Source organism: Mytilus californianus, unplaced genomic scaffold, assembly GCF_021869535.1.
Source record: "Mytilus californianus isolate M0D057914Y unplaced genomic scaffold, xbMytCali1.0.p SCAF_77, whole genome shotgun sequence".
In the NCBI taxonomy this organism is placed as follows: domain Eukaryota; kingdom Metazoa; phylum Mollusca; class Bivalvia; order Mytilida; family Mytilidae; genus Mytilus; species Mytilus californianus.
The window spans coordinates 211,793-230,987 of record NW_026262731.1 but is presented as its reverse complement, the minus strand read 5'-3'; the positions used below and the strand labels follow the sequence as shown (position 1 = coordinate 230,987).

The 19,195-nt window shown below is 32.6% G+C and overlaps 1 protein-coding gene across 1 annotated transcript in view; it reads right to left on the bottom strand.

Moving 5' to 3' along the window:
• LOC127710406 (uncharacterized) overlaps positions 1-19,195 on the bottom strand; it is a 36,065-nt gene that overhangs the window by 10,691 nt on the left and 6,179 nt on the right. Inside the window, exons 3-9 of the mRNA XM_052216236.1 lie at positions 17,074-17,245; positions 16,519-16,824; positions 15,411-15,465; positions 14,929-15,002; positions 13,510-13,563; positions 9,926-9,982; positions 5,612-5,908 (exon numbers count right to left, since the gene is read on the bottom strand). Of these exons, the coding sequence (XP_052072196.1) occupies positions 5,612-5,908; positions 9,926-9,982; positions 13,510-13,563; positions 14,929-15,002; positions 15,411-15,465; positions 16,519-16,824; positions 17,074-17,245 (1,015 nt within the window). The remainder of the gene's footprint in view (positions 1-5,611; positions 5,909-9,925; positions 9,983-13,509; positions 13,564-14,928; positions 15,003-15,410; positions 15,466-16,518; positions 16,825-17,073; positions 17,246-19,195) is intronic.

Below are 19,195 nucleotides of genomic sequence, written 5' to 3'. Positions count from 1 at the left end.
ATCTATGACTCGATACGATTTTAACGCTATCCAGCAAGGTATTTGCTAGATCAAGTTATGTTCTAATTCACTTGTTCAAACGAACATAAAGTATTAATGTGCACACCGCTACTTAATTTCTGAAACCTACTCAAAACCCAAACCGTATACTCTATCATCTGATATAAAATAAGAAAATACATTTCTGATTTTGTCCGGCACGGTGACTATGTCATTTTATTAAACATTACAAGCTAATTCAAACATAATTTACTGTCCACAAAAACATTGGATTCACTGAATGCAAATAAAGTCCACTAAATAAAAATTTTGTTACAGCACACTGGCCTTACAGAATATCTAAAAATAAACAAATATCATAATTAGTACACATTAAACTGATCTTAGAATTACATAACAATTCTACGCTACTGTAAATATGTCTACACTATCGTGATCTACGTGGTCACCGCCCAACCTCGATATTTTAAAAAAAACGTGACCCTTTTCATTATATACTACACGCGAAATTTAAACCGGTTCTTTCAATAGACACTACGTGACTAAAAATTACTACGCGTAGAGCACATAAATATATTTATGTTCTTTTTCACTTGTTCAAACGAACATAAAGTATTTATGTGCACACCGCTACCTAATTTCTGAAACCTACTCCAAAAACAAACTGTACTCTATCATCTGATATAAAATAAGAAAACACATTTCTGATTATGTCCGGCACGGTGACCATGTCGATGCAAAAAGAAAGCAGTGGTTATAAACCAAGATTTTTTTGTAACAGATAAATGTTTCTTTCATATATTCAGACACATAACCATCTTTTGCCAAGTCTAATTTCCAGCGACCGTGTATCTTAAAAAGCCTATCTGATATACCGTTTCTAGCTGCCATGGTAGCTCCGCCTGAACGTAAGCTATGTAAGCCAAACTCTTTTTCGGAACATCCGATACTATGAAGAGCCTCTCTTATCACTTCTCTGGCTCGTGTATATGATAATTTCTCGTTCTTAGAGCGGAACACAAATATATTCGATTTTCTAAAAAATGTTAATGACCTAAAATGTTCATATCAGAACTCATCTCTATTTTAGCTTCCGCCAAATAGGACTGTAAAATGTTTACAGCACACAGAGGACTATCTAAGTTAGCAATATAAAAATTTAACAATCAGTTTTACTCTTTTCTATATAAATGTCTGCATATTCAACAGTTAAAGAAATATGTTTGGCCTTAATATTACATAATTCCTTATATCTGAAAACCCGAGTGTAAGCTTAATAACACATACACAGCAAACGCAAATCTTTAAGTGATTTTGACTTCTTGTTATATAAATTAAAAAGTTTTTTCATAATATCTGGATCTACTGGTGTCTTTTTATGAAACGGTCTAGATAACATACGTTTAGATGCGTCAAGTATACTTCTTACAAATCTGAATCACAAGGATGCTTTTCGCCTTCAATTTGATGTGCCCACTTAATACCGTAAAATGCGGTATCAACGACACTGCAATGACTACTGGTATCTAATAGATGTTGCAAATATAAGCTGACGTATAATTTATTACACGGAAGTATCGAAGTTATCTCTGAATATATTTGTGTCCATTGTACAAATCTTTTGAAATACCCAATGTACTTTGACACTGTAGTTTATGCTCTTGAATCTAGTACTGTTGATGAAAGTTGTTCTATACAATCAATGAAATAATGTGACTCTGTTTCCAGAAACCAGTTGTAAACATTTTCTGTAATAAAAGAAAATTACAGAAATAGTAATTAAACAGAAATAATACAATTAATCTATATTTATTTAATCTCACTGCTAAAACAGTTCCTTTAAAATCTCCTTGAGCAAAAATAGAATTTACATTATGTTCAGCAACAAATACTCTGTTTGCCTCAAAAAACTTGCAAACATCTTCAACATATGGTTTATAATTTAAACCCTCTTCAAACAGTAACGGCCAAAACGGCGATCAGGACCACTTTGGAACTATCAGAGTTCCAACAGTCCTACATTTAACTAAATGATTAACGACTTTAGCTGCCAGCGTTACCGGTGGTACTAACCAGTTATTTTCTTCATTACAGTTACATGTAAATAAATCAATACTTTCTGAACCCGGATTCCAATATGCAGAATTAAATCTAAGCAGTTTTTATATGCCATATTGACAAACCTGTCAATGGAGTGAGGACCCCATAAATTATCTACAAACTCAAAAAATTCATCTGAAGTCCCCCAATCGTCGATATCAACAATTCGACTTAAATAGTCTGCTTGCTCGTTTTGTTCTCGTGGAATCCATTTAACAATTTTATAGAAATACAATTCACAATACACGTATTAAAATTGAAAGTGTCAAGTTCTGAAGTTCTAAAATCTTGCTACCTTTTTTCAATAACGCTCACTGCCTTCTGGTTGTCTGTATAAAAACAACTGTACTGTTGAAAACTAAATGCGCAAATGATACTAAGCACAACTCGATTGCTTTCACCTCTCTCCATGTGGAGCTTTTGACCTTTTCTGAATTCGTCCAGGATTTATACATTACATGCGTTGAGCTTTGTATAAAACCTCCTGCACCTATATCGCTTGCATCACTATAAATACTAAACTCATTTGCCTTTGGTTATAAAGAGACAGGCATTAGCAATTGCACATTATTTTTTCAAATTCAAAAATCAAATCACTGTTGAAGTTAATGTCATTGCACTGATCCCTATCATCTCGTTCGTTAATCACAGCAAATACGGCTCTTGTCATTATCTGAGTAACATTGCCGATTGCTGGAGTAAGAGATATAACCTAACCACAGATTTTTGCAAGCGTTCTGATTTTAACCTTACAAGGATTACTTAAAGCAATGCCTATGCATTCTTGCAAGTCTAATATTTTTGATTCAGGAATTTGCAAAACACCTTTTCGTAAACCCCATATAAACCCCAACCATTTCAATGAATAAGAAGGGGACAAAATACTCTTCTCCCTGTTTGGAACAAATCCCGACAAAATAAAATCTGACTTAACGCTGTCTGCATGTAATTTACATACTTCACTATCATCAGCTAACCCTAAACCGTCGTCTAAATATACGACAATTTTAATACCCTTTCTCCGCCAGTGCGCGACTAATGGTCGTAATACATTTGTAAATACATAACCACCTGATTTCAATCCAAAAGGTAAAACTGTAAAAATGTAATATTTTTCAACACCATCAAACTTCCACGAGATACCTAAATACTTCTGATGTGGAGCAAAAATATCAATATGATGGTACCCTGATTTTAAATCAAAAAGAAATCCAACGGAATTATTTGTAACGTATTGTTTAGCAACTTTCACATCTTCGAATTTAACTTTGTTTACTAACACCTGTTTGTTTACGTGTCTCAAATCCAGTAAAAGTCTATGTTTACCTTTTGCGCTGATTGCTACTGTCAGAGGGTTTACAACGTGCGGTCTGTTCGATACTAAACCGCCTTTGAACAAATCTAAAATAGCTTCATGTACAAAAATTTTATTTTTTAAAGCAGACATATTATTTTTCAAAAATACAGAAGAAGGTTCTTGTAAAAAAGGAATTTTATAACCTTCTTTGATAATATTAAAAGCAAAATCTGTTATACAAATCCTAACCCAAAAATTTAAAGAAGTACTTAATCTGCCTTTTACAGTTATATCAGAAACATCTTTTTCATATTCAAAATAAGTGTCAATATTAAATTGTTCATGTACCTTAAAAGTTTCTTGATTTTTTCCTTTAAGAAGGAGGTGCTCTGGGTATTCTATTCTTATTCTTATTCTTGCTTTGTCTGCGACATTCTCTCGCCCAATGCCCGTAGAATCCACACTTATAACAGACGTCGGACGGTTTGGCTTGGCTCTGGTGGCCTTGGGCTCCGCCGGCAGATGCCACTGCACGAAAGGACTGAAGTTGCAAACAATTACCACCAGAATTTCCACCACTATGCGCCTGTTGATACGACGAACAAGCCGCTTCTGCGGGTCTTTTTCTACCATGCTGTTGTTTATCCGTCTTAGCTGCCTTTATTTTTATTCTTGACATCCCTGCTATCCGCGGCCCTAATGCGTTTCTCATCTTCCGAATCACTCGCTAGCTCATCAGAAAAGTATTCAATGACAGTCTGCCAACCGCCTCCGGACTTATCCGCGATCCTTATATGCTTATTCCGTTTGTTCAGCAGCACTTTAGAATCTTCTAAGCTTTATTCGGACGTTTCTTCTCAATACAAGAAATAGCAGAATCTATATTGTCCAACACATCTACGTTAAAGTCAAACTGGACCTTGTTACCTTTGAATTTAAATGTGGTTTCTGACTTCTTCACTTTTTTGGCTAAACTATGGGTCGAATCGTTCAAAGTTATCTCGAGACCGGCAATTTTGTTATTCATATACGTCTTCATGAGGACAAAAGATCTGAATTTGAAACATCTTCTCCAACCGTAGCTTCATCCATGTCTTCATTTAGATTATTTTCGCTGTCGGACATTATGTCTACACTATCGTAATCAGGTTGTGTTTGTTTACGAGTGCTCTTCACGGAACTTTCTTTTATTTCATTTTCGTCATAATCCTTAAACATTCCCACCAACCGACGTACCCAGGCATTTCCTAAGGAATGAATGTCCATAAAATGTGCAAAATCAGATGACGTTTGTTTTCATTCGATGCGTGCTGATTTATGATTCTCTGTTTCTAAGATATTGACTAATTGACTATATGTTGATTATTCGAGGCGATTTACAACAACAAAAAACGATGTTGATCGGTGATATATTCAAAACAGTAATGTGTACAATGCAAAATCATCTAAACGATCAGCCGATATAGGCCTTTCAAATGGCATACATGAATTGTAAAATAAATAAACTGTTAACACAGAGATATGTCTGGCCGTTGTGTTTTTTTTTATAGTAAAATGATAATGTTGAAATTAAAATTAGCAATACTATTACATGTAAATTATTAATAATATCCAAAGTCAATGAACCATAATTACAGGTACAGTGTCAAACAATCACCATGGAAATGAGATGTGCTTATGTTAACATATACACACACCAAATATCATTTATTTACCACGAGTGCTTTCCCATAAACTGACCTAATCACAAACGAATACATGTAAACTAACCAAAAGTTTTATAAAGTCAAAAGTCAAAATGACTGAGGGGATTGAGCCAAATAATTTCCATGGATATGAGATGTGCTAGTGGTAATACAACTGTATACCAAATGTCATTGACCTATCACTAGTGGTTCCCAATAAACTGGCCTTATCACAAACTAATACATGTAAACTGAGCAAAAGTTTCAAAGTCAATAGACAATGATTGAGGGAGCGTGGCCAAGCAATCTAATGCAACAGCATACCAAATATTATTGACCTACCACTAGTAGTTCCCATAAACTAATACATTGTTGACGCCACCGACGCCGGAAACAGCATACCTATGTTTCGCTTGATGACTCCGTCAAGGCGAGACAAAAACCCAACTTTTGGATTGTGTCAATAGATATGTTTTTCATGTTAAATGATCAATTAATTGAAAAAAAGTAAATCCAAATCTTTCCATACCTAGTTTCAGTGTCTGCTTGGTCATAGACTCCGAATAATGGCTTTTGACATCGTTATATACAGAACGTAGTTTAAATTCATAATATGTTTCAGGTAGCAGATTTTGAAGTTTGTACATGCGTCGTCCATTTTCCCCTTCGAATACATCGTAAGAAGAGAATTTCCGGAGAGTCACGTCATCTGTCCTTTGAGGTCGACGATACAGCTCATACGATAGGCACTTGTCTTGGACATCAATAAACCACTCAATGGTTATTGAACAATCAGTGGATTCAACCATGTCACATTTTCTAGGAACTGTAAAAAGACGTATATAAATGTCTTCAATCGACCCGGAAATTCAGGTAGTCATTCACAGAAAGGAGAGACTTATCTAAAGGGGCTAGTTCTATAAAATGTGTTAAAAAATATAGACAATGTCAAGTTGAATGAAAAGTGATGATAGGACAAACACTAATTTTCCTTAAAGTTCTATAAAAAGACCACACAGAACAGTATTGTAAAATGTCACATCACGTTTTGTACTAGTAGTCCTTCACAAAAATAATTTCTTATTAACCTTGCTTGATTTCATATACGGTATGGACTTTGCTTGTTTTTGGCCTGGTAAAGGTATCTTTAGATGTTTTCATCCACTTCGTTTGGTCATCCATGACTAGTTGTCTAGTTGGCAATCATACCAAAAATTGACCAAAGAAATAAAGAATAGAGATTAATGAAGTGCTAAAATATAAAGAATAGAGAATTATAGACAAAACTGGCCTAAAATATTAAAGAATACAGAAAGGGAGGACCCCCAACCAGATCCTCATAGATGAGTAAAATGCTAGTTTTGTTAATAATTTTAAAGACTGCTAACGATAGAGAATCTAACAGTGGCAAACATGTAAAAAGGTTGAGATCAACCTACTGTCTTTTTATATCAAACCCGACAAATGAATTCTTCTTGAAGTTGTTGCCTTTAAGGTTGCAGTCTTGTAATTGAGTGCTCCATAGGCTTACATGCTAAAAAGCTGATCATTGAAAACATTTTAAAATAAAATGCTACATAGAAATTGTTTTTCATGTGCATATCATGTATGTACTAAATTGAATATGAAATTGTGATTTAATCGAAAAAAAATGGGTCATGCCACGAAGAATATAAAGTTATGTAACCCTGAAGTCAAAACTAATTTTTTCTACTTTCTGTTTGCTGTTTTTACTAGGCCGCACCACTTCCAGTAAACATGATATCCTTCCACTTTCCTGGTTTGATATCCCCAAAAAGATGCACATTTTTTTTTATTAAATCTAAATATATGTTTCAATTCAGCATAAACTTTTAAACAAACAGAAAAAAATTAGTCTAGAAAAAAATTTAGAAAAAAATGGACTACTAGGTATATGTTTTGACATGCACCGGAAACTGGAGTTGTAGTACAAGACTGTTACCTATAACTGTAATGACATGTCTTTAAAAAATAAATCATTTATTTTGTTACATTAAGTAGCCATATTTGAACATAAAAAATGACATTAAAAGAATTGTTTAGTTGTATTATTAAATATAATCCCATTATTAAAGGAGTACCCTTTTCTGAAACAAGGCAAAATTAGGAAATAAGTCACGCCTATCAAATGATCAGTAAATCTCTAGTTTATCTTTATGAATGTTTACTAATTATTTGGATACTGTGAAGGTAAAAGAGAATTCCTATTTATTATTTATATTTTTTCCTTCTCTTTGATCGAACCATATTCAATATTTTACCCCTCTCCCTTTTTTCCATGAAATCTATCCAAGTGGGCCTCTTGTTTTAGTCAAATTGAAAAACTACCCCAAAACTTTTTCGTATTGAAGAATTTGTTGCAATACAACTATTTAAAGACAAGAAAGACTATTCCTTTCTCTATTTTGACTATACATGTCTTTATACATGCCTACTATATGATGGTTTTTAGGCTGTACTTCACACCCCCATGCATATAAAATTTGCAATAAAATCCTATAATAAACAAAATGAATACTCAAGTTGCTGTTTTTTTAAGAATATTGATTACTTGTCACACCTAAGCACAAAAATCCTTGCCATCATGGATAGTTTTAGAAAAATTCAACTTTTTAAACAAATTTGTAACCCAAATATGGAATTTTCCATTAACTGTGCGGCAGACAGGAAAAGAAGTAATAGACTCTTGTAAAATGAAAATTTTATGAAAATCTTTTCACCAAAAATTCATTTTATATATATTCTACCTAAATGTCAACGTTAGAGCCATGAAAATAATAACCCTAAAGAAAAAAAAACTTTTGTATGTAGCTGTCTATTCAACTTTACACTGATTTTCAATGAAACTTCTCAACTAGAATTTTCATCACAAGAAATAGGTTTCATGGAGGAAAAAATCTTTCTTTGCTCTTTTTAATTGAAAATCATATATGTTATACTACCAGAATCTCAATTTACCTCAAACTGTTGTGCTTTATATCTTTTTATACTTTTGTATGGTGTCTTAATTATTAAATAATTTCGGTTTTTTCAGTGTAACTTGATACCCCTTGATTTTTCTTTCTTAAAAAGACCTTTAATCATGATGTTTTGCCATTCTGGGCACACAAAAGTCCACATGAGCTACTTCCTTGCAGTGAACATAGGAAAAAAATTCCCTATGCAGGTTGCAGTCTTGTAATTGAGTTCTCCATAGGCTTACATGCTAAACAGCTGATCTTTGAAAGATTTTTAAAATAAAATGCTACATAGAATTTTTTTTTTCATGTGCATATCATGTATGTACTAATATGAAATTGTGATTTAATCGAGAAAAAAAAGGGTCATGCCATGAAGAATAAAAAGTTATGTAACCCTAATTCTTTTCTACTTTCTGTTTGCTGTTTTTACTAGGTCGCACCACTTCCAGTAAACATGATATCCTTCCACTTTCCTGGTTTGATATCCCCAAAAAGATCCAAGATTTTTTTAAAATCTAAATATATGTTTCAATTCAGCATAAACTTTTAATCAAACAGAAAAAATTGAGTCCAGAAAAAAATTCAGAAAAAAATGGACTATTTTATTTCACTCCATGTTTTGACATGCACCGGAAACTGGAGTTGTAATACAAGACTGGTACCTTAAAAGACAGTTATCACTTTTGTCTATAATATTGAAAATTATCATAAATAAAGAGAAATTTTCATAGTAAAAATTATCAACAAGACAAGACCTACCAATAAGTCAACATGACCTTAGTAGTCAAACGACTCCATACAGGGGCAATTGCCCTTAAATGACATGTTTATCAATTGTTTGGCAAGTTCTACAACTATGTCAACCTATTCAAATTTGTCAGGTGATTACTTATAGATTCCCTTATAAACAATTTCGTACGCTTTTTGCGTTTTAGGCAAACAACTATTAAAAATTTAAGAGAAACTGTAAATAGTGAAATGATCAGCAAGACACGATCAATAAATATGTGAAAAAAGTCAAACTTGTCAGTATTGATGTTGATATGATACGGTCATTTTCAGTCTTTCAGTTAGAAAATATGTTTAATTTGATTGATTGATTGTTGGTTGCTTAACGTCCAGTGGCAAATATTTCATGCATATTCAGGACGAGAACAAATTAACAATAAATACAATAGGTAGGTTCTGTAATAGAGGAGTCCGGGATTAAGGTCGGAGAAATTTAGACTGCCACGGGAAATGAGGGTATATTGGATAGGGACAGAAATTTAGCCTTGCAACAGGTCACCTACGGACCCCTCAAAGAGTTGTTGCAAGGGTTCTTAACGTGCAAAGAACGTGACACTCTCTTTACACGAGGCATCGAATTTAATGTCCCCATTCTGGCCGGACGTGGCTGCAAATTTGTAAATCCCGCACAGCCAAACTGACGCCCCACTTTAGCGAGGGTTTTACTGCCGGTCGGAGGAAGACCAATGATGACCATACTTCTATTCCCCAGCCACCCTTTGGGACTGTTTAATTTGAATATGAGCAGAAATTTTGCCACAGAAGAAGTTGTTGAAATGGTTCTTTAATGATGAATGGGTTTGGTATTCTCTCTAACTAATGTTTTTTTTTATTTAGTGTATATTTGACAGCTTCATTTTTGCACGATAATCACATTAATCTTCAAAAGTATCGTGAAAATCAATTTCATCAAAAAGAGGACAATAAGTCTTGTATATTTCTACTCAACTTTTGTTCATATTCAAGACTCGCATCTGTATTGCATAAAATTAAGTGCTATAAATCCAAGAGATAAAAAAGACCACATTTATATTCCCCAGTCACCTTATGGTCTGTATATTTAAAGAACTTACTGATACGACTTCCAATCCATTGTCGCATAATTCTCATGACAATAATCCAAACAACAACTGAAAAAAATGATAAAATTTCATGTTCTACGTCAATAAATCTTTACAGTTGTCAATAGACAATCTGAAAGGAATTTTAAAAATAACAACAGACACAATGCTCCCCTGAGAGACTCCCCTCTCCTGATCATAAAGACATATTTGAGTTAATTCTAACATTCAATTGCTTGTCAAAGAGACAATGAATTTAAGGTAAAAATAAATGACACCACAAGCTCATTTTTCGCGAAACCATTAATGATGAAAGACTCAAATCGAAAATGAAAAAGGTGATCAAGAGTACTACGGCCCTGTCAAAATCCGAACTGGATTTTAGCTAAAAGCCAATTAGATTCCATGCACCATACGAGACGATCCTTGACCATCTGTTCAAGCATTGTGCAATCACAACTGGTAAGAGCAATTGGTCGATAATTCATAGGATCCGTATGATCTTTGTTTGGTTAAGAAAAATGCAGTATTATCAGGACATTACCAGGACCAAAAGCTGTATCATATAAGATGTTTTAAGTTCTTCTAATGAACAGAGATGATTGTAATTTTCTCCATTTTCTTATTTTAAGATGAACTTAATTTTTTTTCTTTTTTTTAATTTCTTATAATATTCTTTGGAATTTCGAAAAAGTCTCAAATACCTTGTTGGTAAATTCTTTTTCCAATATAAATAAGGTATTGCCTTCTTTTAAATATATTTCAAACAAAATAAAAAAGGATGTGTCAATGTACTTTTTTCAAGCCAAAGATTGTGCAAAATTGTAAGATTTTGTATGGATTATACATGTTAAAACCAATTTTATATGATATAAAGAAAACTTAACAGTAGAATTTGAAGATAGATAAATTATCAGAAGATAGCTCTTAAATACCTTTCAGAATATAAAAAAGTAGAACTTGGGTCACGGGACTCTTTTTTGCATCAAAACAAAAGAGATAAATTCACTTCACTTGTCTGCATAAAAGTTAGGTTAACTGAGTTATCTCCTCTTAAGTGACCAGGTTGAAAAACTATTGAATTATTTTATGAACTTGTAAAAACAGTCTTAATAAAAAGATATCTATTTTATTTCTGATCTAGATTGCTTTCTGCTATTTCATAATCCTAAATTGCGAAAGACACCAGATCAACCTTACACATGTTACATTTTTTTTCGAAATCATATTAGAATAAATTACATTACAAATATGAAAGTAAAAGAGAAGCTATTCCAAAGGGACATTCAAACTCATAAGTCGAAAGTAAACGGGCAATGTCATGGCTAAAAAAAAAAAAGATTAACATTAAGTAAAGCATACTTCAAATACCCTATAGAAAGCAACAAGAAATCAGTTATGTCGTTATTACTTTCGAACAAGCAAGTATATAAATCGTTTTCCTTTTTTTTAATTAATCTTTGCGTCATGGCTTTGACATCTGGGCGCCGCCTTTATAAAGAATCTTATAACAAAACCACTGTTTAATAATTACCAGAAAAATAGTTTTGAATATTTGTTAACAATGTTCTCGTTATTTACTAAAAGTTTAAATATCAATCCCAAAACATTGTGTTTTCTGATTTTTTTTTCAAGTGATTTCAAATAATTATTGACTTAAATAATATTAAGTAATTAAGGTATATTTGAAATATAAAACCGACTTGTGTAATTTGAATTAAAAAGACACTTTTGTGATACTTAAAGTCATGTAAAACGAGTTTCTTGTAATTATAAAGTTTTCGAAATTATTGAACCAATGCAAGCATCTATACTACTAAAATTACGAGGTCCAATTTGTTAGCCGGTATGACGTAACAACGACGAATCATAGAATTACACTGTATATATAACTTATATAGGACAATGGTGTTGTTTAAAAATTAAACCATTCCATGCCCTTTTGTCGAGTTTTCCATATAATTAATATTACCAATAATTAACAAGTGACGGGTCGAGTCCGATACCAATACCAATAGTATATTTCACTTGTTACCTTCTTTAAATCCCTCCTCTATCAGGAGAACCTGAAATTCTTCCTGTTGTTGTTTCAATCTATGTTACACTATAGTACACTATTTAACAAGTCTGTTTTCTTCCCCCTCAACACCAAGTTAAAAACAAATAATATATATAATGTAGTAAAAAAACCAGGACGGGTTCAAACAGAAAGACTCTGAAAACAGAAAACTGTGCACCTTACAATCTGCATGACTTTATCAGATGACAATACGGATAATGAAAATCCTGACAATAAAATAAGGCACATGTATTTTAATTCAGTCACGGACCCGCGTTGTGGGGGTGTGTTTTAGGATATACTAAACTAAGTCCTATTTGCACTTTTTTTTAAATTTATTACGAATCTATAAGGCATTGTAGAAAACATATGTCATTCCGTGGTTGTTGATCGCAAGCTAATTAACCTTAGAGTTTGTTGCCGAAGTTTACCTGATAGTGACATTAATAAACGCAGAGCAGTGGAACACATGGAAAAGTTTATTGATAGAGTCATATTTCTTTTTATTTTCTATGCGTCCCCATTTGTTAATTAAACTTTTCCTCAACACTTGTTAATTGATTTAGTGTCTACAATTTGTTCTTTAAGAACCACTTATTACTATTTATCTTCCAGCGCACGTTTGTTTACATTTTTTCTTCATGGTTTTTCCCCTTAGCTTGCACTGTGAGGTGGCTTAAGTTCGTACGAGAGGTCTCGTAGTTAAGGATACTGCATACGAGAAAATATCGACGATTTAGTATACTGGAAGACAATAATTCAATAGAAGTATATTTATGAAGATTTAAATAATATAAGGGATTTTCTTTTTAGTTCACGTACACTTGTTTTATAGCCATTCAAGTATATAAAACATATTCAACTCTTTTTTTAATTGACGTTTCATAGGATTTTAATTCATAAAATTGTATTATTGTGCCATGGTCATCCTTTGTATTCTTGTTTTTCATTTTTGCTTATGTGCTTTGTCTATAGAGTGTCTACATGCCATTTTTTTTTCTTTGTTGACATATTTGTTTTTATTGTGATTAAGATTATAACACAATGTTGACTGCTATTCCCAAATTTACAATTTTTGACAATTTTACCTTTTATGTCTGTTTGTTTTGCTCACACATTGTTGTCAATATAATGTAATTATATGCTACTGTCATACAAGTGAGATGTTAGCTAGTGCTACATAAGGAAATTCCTGTACAAAATCAGGATATGCCAGTTGATTTCCATTCGTTTTATGTGTTTGAGCTTTTGATTTTGCCATGTGTTAAGGGACTTTCCGTTTTGATTTTTTCTTGGAGTTCGGTATTTTGGTTATTTTACTTTTTTTTGTAACACAAACGATCTTCAATTCTCTCGATGAATAATATTATTGCTGTATTAAAACAATATTGTTCTAGGCATGCACCATATAATTATAAATAATCCTTCTGAGAGTTTTTTTTAATTATTCAATGCAAGATTCCTTCTCTGGTGTGGACCTTTTAATACTAGTACCATTTGCACAGACTACTTCCAAACTATATTTTAAAGTACTTACAGTATGCAAATGATACTATCATAACAAATTTAGCTGCTTTGATGCGATATTCAGCTGCAAAACAAAAACGAAAAACAGGTGATAAAAGTGTACTGGATTTCACGACATGGTTATTGTCCATTTTTTAATTAATGTATGATTTCACAACCAAAGACTGTAACTTTAACTGATAGTTTGAAACATAAACTATGTTCAATTGAATGTTTTATTTAGTGTGTGTGTTCTATGTAGCAAAAGTTATGATGATGGCAAGTCTAAAAAAAACAAAGGTAAATGCATATCAATTAGCGATTTGGTTTAAATCATTTTGAGGACGTTCCAAATATTCTGGGAAGATCCCTTTGGATGATATATCAAATTGCTTACTACATTCTTCATTTGATCTATCATTTTATCAAATAAAAACAAATAAAAAATCTTCTAATTATTTTCAGGTCATCCGTCTGTTTGAGTCATGAAAAATCTGACTTTGTACAGTAGCACACTGATTCTGACAGCAAGTACAACGAAGATGATATTATCAAAGTGCTGGTCTTTTTTATCAACCACATATGTGTTGGTTGGATGGATACATATATCAGCAGACAATCGGTATTGAATAGGAATTATTGTGCATCATTACTGGTCGATTTGTTTTTTGTACTCGTATAAATATGAATTCACACAAAAACCTCTCAAAGACAAAGAAAATTGTCTTGCCAAATTCTCCAATTTCACCTTCAGTTATATTGACGATGTCATGTCACTCAATAACTCACATTTCAATGAGTGCTTACATAAATGCCAATGAACTTAATATAAAGGATACTATCGAAAGTAAAAGGTCTGCTTCGTAACTTGTTTTTCCCTTGATATTTCTAGCTAGAATCTATGACAAACGAGATGATTTTCCAATTGCCAACTTCACATTTCTCAGCAGTTACATACCCTCTGCCCTGTCGTATGGGGTTTTCATATCTCAACTTATACTTCTTGCTCGTGAATGTTCACACTTTGCGGACTTCGTTAACAAGGGCCTTACACCAGAACTGCTCCCAGGGAGTTAAGAGGAAGAACAATCAACATTTCATAAGTTTTACGGGCACCATCACGAATTGGTTGGCCGATGCGATGTGTCGGTGTCTCAACTAACTAGCGATATGTACTAGTATTCATGGTCATAAAATCGTAGATATCAGTATATTCGACTAATCTGTAATTCTTCCGATTGTGTCCTATTCCCGATTGTGACATTTGATTGAGTTTAAATTTGCATGATGCATGCACAGCAGGGTACGCTTATTTTGGTTATTGTATCTGGTTTCTTTTAATTTATAACGATGAAGACTTACACAATGCGACGCCAAAAAAACCCGATTATTGTCTTCGAATTACTTTATTATTTCAGATTGATATTTTTTAAATCAGGTTTTAACTTACTTGTAGGAACATTGTTTACGTTGTATCTGTAGTTGTCAAACTCAACGATCTTAATCTTCCGTGATATATTAAACCTATAAAAAATACGCATAAACATTATTATTGTCGCATAGTTTTGTACAGATCGAATCAGAAAAATAATCATAAAACTATATAATTTCAACTCCCTAAGTTACAGCTAGCAAATCAAATATTTTTATCAACGTTACTTACATGAATTAAAAGTATGTAGCTTTTGAAATTGTATGAACCTTTCGCCGTGAGCATAACTGATACACCTGTATCCATTTGGTATTGGTATATATAAAAAAAAACCTTTGAAATAGACATTCACTTGCGCATCATGAAAACTAAAATTTATGTTTTTTAAAAATATATTCAACGAGCCATACTAAATATATATATATATATATGTAGATTGATGTATAAAAAAAATTGAACAAAACAAAAACATATAATTTGAGACATAAACAAACACTTACCTATCTCCTAAGTAACGTCTTCTTGTCATTTTCATGTCATCATAGCACTTCATATCTGAAAAATATAACTGATAAGTTTGTTTTTCTTTTAAAATGTTTCCGTTCTGTAAGTGGTATACACATGAATAAACGGAACATTTCCCGTCAGTTGTAATGTTCGGTAACAAATTAGTTTGCACAATCTCGATAACTAGCATGTATGAAAATTCACTCAATTGTTTTCATTGCACTATTAAAGTTTCTTTGGTTATAAACATATACGAGGGATTCGTTTTCTGTATATTAAGATGCTATTACTTTACATTTGTGTGCAACATGTAAATTTCTTAAGAGATAATTATGAAATTGTAAATAATGCATCAAACTGAATAAATTCAATAGTAACCTGACAGGGATTCTGACTTAGGACCAATACATGAACGATGAAAATGTCAAAAAATAAATTCGTTGCACAATTAAAAGTTCATATCAAATTAAAACTAAAAAAAAACATAGTTGCATGCCAAAATTCCACAAAGGTGTGCCAAATACCAATAAGGGTATTTATGCCTGAAGAGAAACATCCTTAGTATTTCAAATATTTCAACATTTAATAAAAAGTAAATTTACATTAAAATGAACGTTGCAATGATTATTGATAGCAACATGAAAGTGTTGACTACTTGGCTGGAAATATCCTGGGATCTAAATGTCCACCGGCACTGGAATCGACCTAATAGTAGAAAAAAGGCCTTATTATATTGATAATCCTTTCCTTAATCTCTAAACTGGTTAGGGATTTTAATAAACAGGCTAAAATCTATGTAAAAAAAGTTTGATGAAAGTAAGGCTGAAATTTTACCGAAAAATATTTAATCAGAAGACATAAGAATTAACGATATAAAATATTACTGAATTTTAGTAATAATCTAAAGATGAAAGTGTTCTAGTCTGTTGTTAAGTTTCTTTAGAAAATTAAAATGATGGAATATTGGTCAATGAGATGCTAAACTTTACCTAAATATAAATCAAATAACATCTTTTTGGCATCATTAATAGTGAGACAGCTCCCTATGTTTGTTACATATTGATAGTATTTAGACCTGACAAAAAGAGAATAGTAATTTACCTTTCAGTACAACCGTTTCGTTGTATGGATTTATTCCGAGATAGCAGGAGCAATCTTCAGTTGAAGGATTGCAGTAACACTGGTTTTGCAAGTTCTTGACAAACGAATATCCTCTATCGGTATTACAAATACATTTTCTGTCGACCGCAGTGTTGCCGTTTTCATACGTCTCCTGACCTAAGCTGTTACAGAGTGATTTTTGATAGGTGCAGTCACTGTGCCCGATTGTGTCAAAAATGAAAGGCTGATATCGAGTTACACTGCATGTTGCTCTGTTTAAGTTCGGCTGAAAGACGTACTTATAACCTGCAAATGTTAAGTAAAGAAAGTGCTTAATACTTTATTAATTATTTGACAGTATAAGTTATATTCCGCTGTATGTGCCACTTCTTAATTTTGGTACATGTAATCAAATACGTTCACAACAAAGTTATTTATTTACAATGAAATACAATAATTAATAAAAACGACTATTATTTATTACTCTAATCAAGCTCAAAACTAAATAAATTTACATGCTATTATTAACAGGACAAATATTAGTTATTTACATACCAGAACCTAAAATTCTAGGTCTGTTACATCTATCTCTGTATACATTTACTCTAAAAGTTACGTTAAATAAACAAGTATAATTTCTTGAAGGCTCACACATGGATTTTGCCCGAATATTCCAGTGTGCCTGCGATGGACAGGTGAAGTTGTATGCTTCATTTAATGATAACATCTACAAAAAAAAATAAATGCATATTCATCAATAATTAAAGCAAGTATTCTATCAAAATTGTATTTTGTTAACACAGACGCACATAGGCAATGGTTTGTGAGCACATAAAAACTCATAAAAAAACAACCTTAAATTGTGTATGCAGACGGGCGTTGAGTCTAGATAAGATTCGCCAATAATCTTGGTAGGCCAAATCAAATACGAAGTTATACGGATGAAGTGTTATAATACTTTGCCCTTACAAAATTTTGGAAATTATTTTAAATTAAGGAATACATCTCTCTCATGGAAGCTCTGATTCCATGCCCAGCTTTCTGCTATACTTTAAAAGAGAGGCAAAAATACCAGAGGGACATTCAAACTCATAAGTCTAAAATAAACTGAAAACGCCATGGTTAAAAAAGAAAAAGACCAACAGACAAACAATAGTACACAAAACACAACATAGAAAACTAAAGACTGAGCAACACGAACCCCACCAAAAACTGGGGGTGATCTCAGGTGCTTCGGAATGGTATGCAGATCCTGCTCCACATGGGGTACCCGTCGCGTTGCTCATGTTAGTACACACCCGGTTATAAGTCTAATTCGGTAGGTCACATTGGTGAAAAGGAGACGGTATTGTAGTCACGACATCAAGAACATATACGCCATCATCTGTGAAACGAATATTTCATAACGAATTAACCAACGCGTGATGGCGTCCGTTAAATTTACGTAGGGATGATTTCAACTGCACCACTTGGAACTCTTGGATTACTAGCTTCCTTGTGAGCAGCAACCCTCTATCATGGAAATCATGATAGGAAATACAAGCAATAGAATGCCGAATCAGCTGGGAGATATATACTCCGTATGCAGGCGCTGCTGGAATGTTGCTACATAGAAATGTAAAGTTCACAATTGGGAAGCTCTTTCAATTTTTCTTTTCGTTTGGAATGGGGAAGTGTAGAAAAGTCAAATGTTTTAATACTATTGCAAAATGAAAGAGTCTTAGATTGTATGTACTCTAAAAGATCTTTGGAATTTATTAGTATCCACATCTGATTCACGCCACCTCTAGAATAGGCCTCGATTATCACGAAGGAGACAGGTTTCGTCGAAACACGCATCTGGTGCAGAAGAATTAGTACTGTTAATGTTATTTTATAGCTTTTAATAAAGAAAATTTGTGTCAATTACAGATAGGGCAATCTGATCCAGTGGTAGAAAAAAAACCTTAGTGTGTCGAAAAACTGAACATTAAAGCAAACCCAACCGAGTTACGATGAAGAATGATTGACTTTTAAATTAAACATCGGTAAACTACTGTTGATTTTAATATTCGTCAAATTCAATTCCTACATAATTTTCTATTGAATCATAATTCCGGCAGTGAAAGTGTTGAGAAAAAAGTAATATAACAAAAATAACGAATTCTAAGGCAAATTCAAAACGGAAAGTCCTTTATCAAATGGCAAAACCAAAAGCTCAAACACATTAAACGAAAGGAAAAACTGACCTAGACATTTATGTGAAATGTATATAAGATTATATATTTGCTACTGAATATGACGGTTTGAAATTTCTAAGAATTCATCTGAAATTTGTGAAACCTCGTTTATTTCAGTTCGTGCAACTGAAGATAAATGACGGAAACGACGGAATAGATTACCAAACAAACTTTTGTCTGATGATGTAATGGCCACAAATAAATTGAATGGGACTTTTTATTCGACTCCATCCAGTTGAATACCATTTGATCTTGAAAGGTGTTCATAAGTGGTTGTCCAGAAAACAATGAAACTGAAGTTACTATAACATCATTCATTTAACAATATTGTGTTGCTCTTACGTTAGTGAAATAGTTATAGTTAAATCTTTCAATAAGTAAAATATGTTAATAAGTATACTATCAGACTGATTTTAAAGCTTTGAACTGTGGTCTGAAACTGGTTATAGTTCAATTAT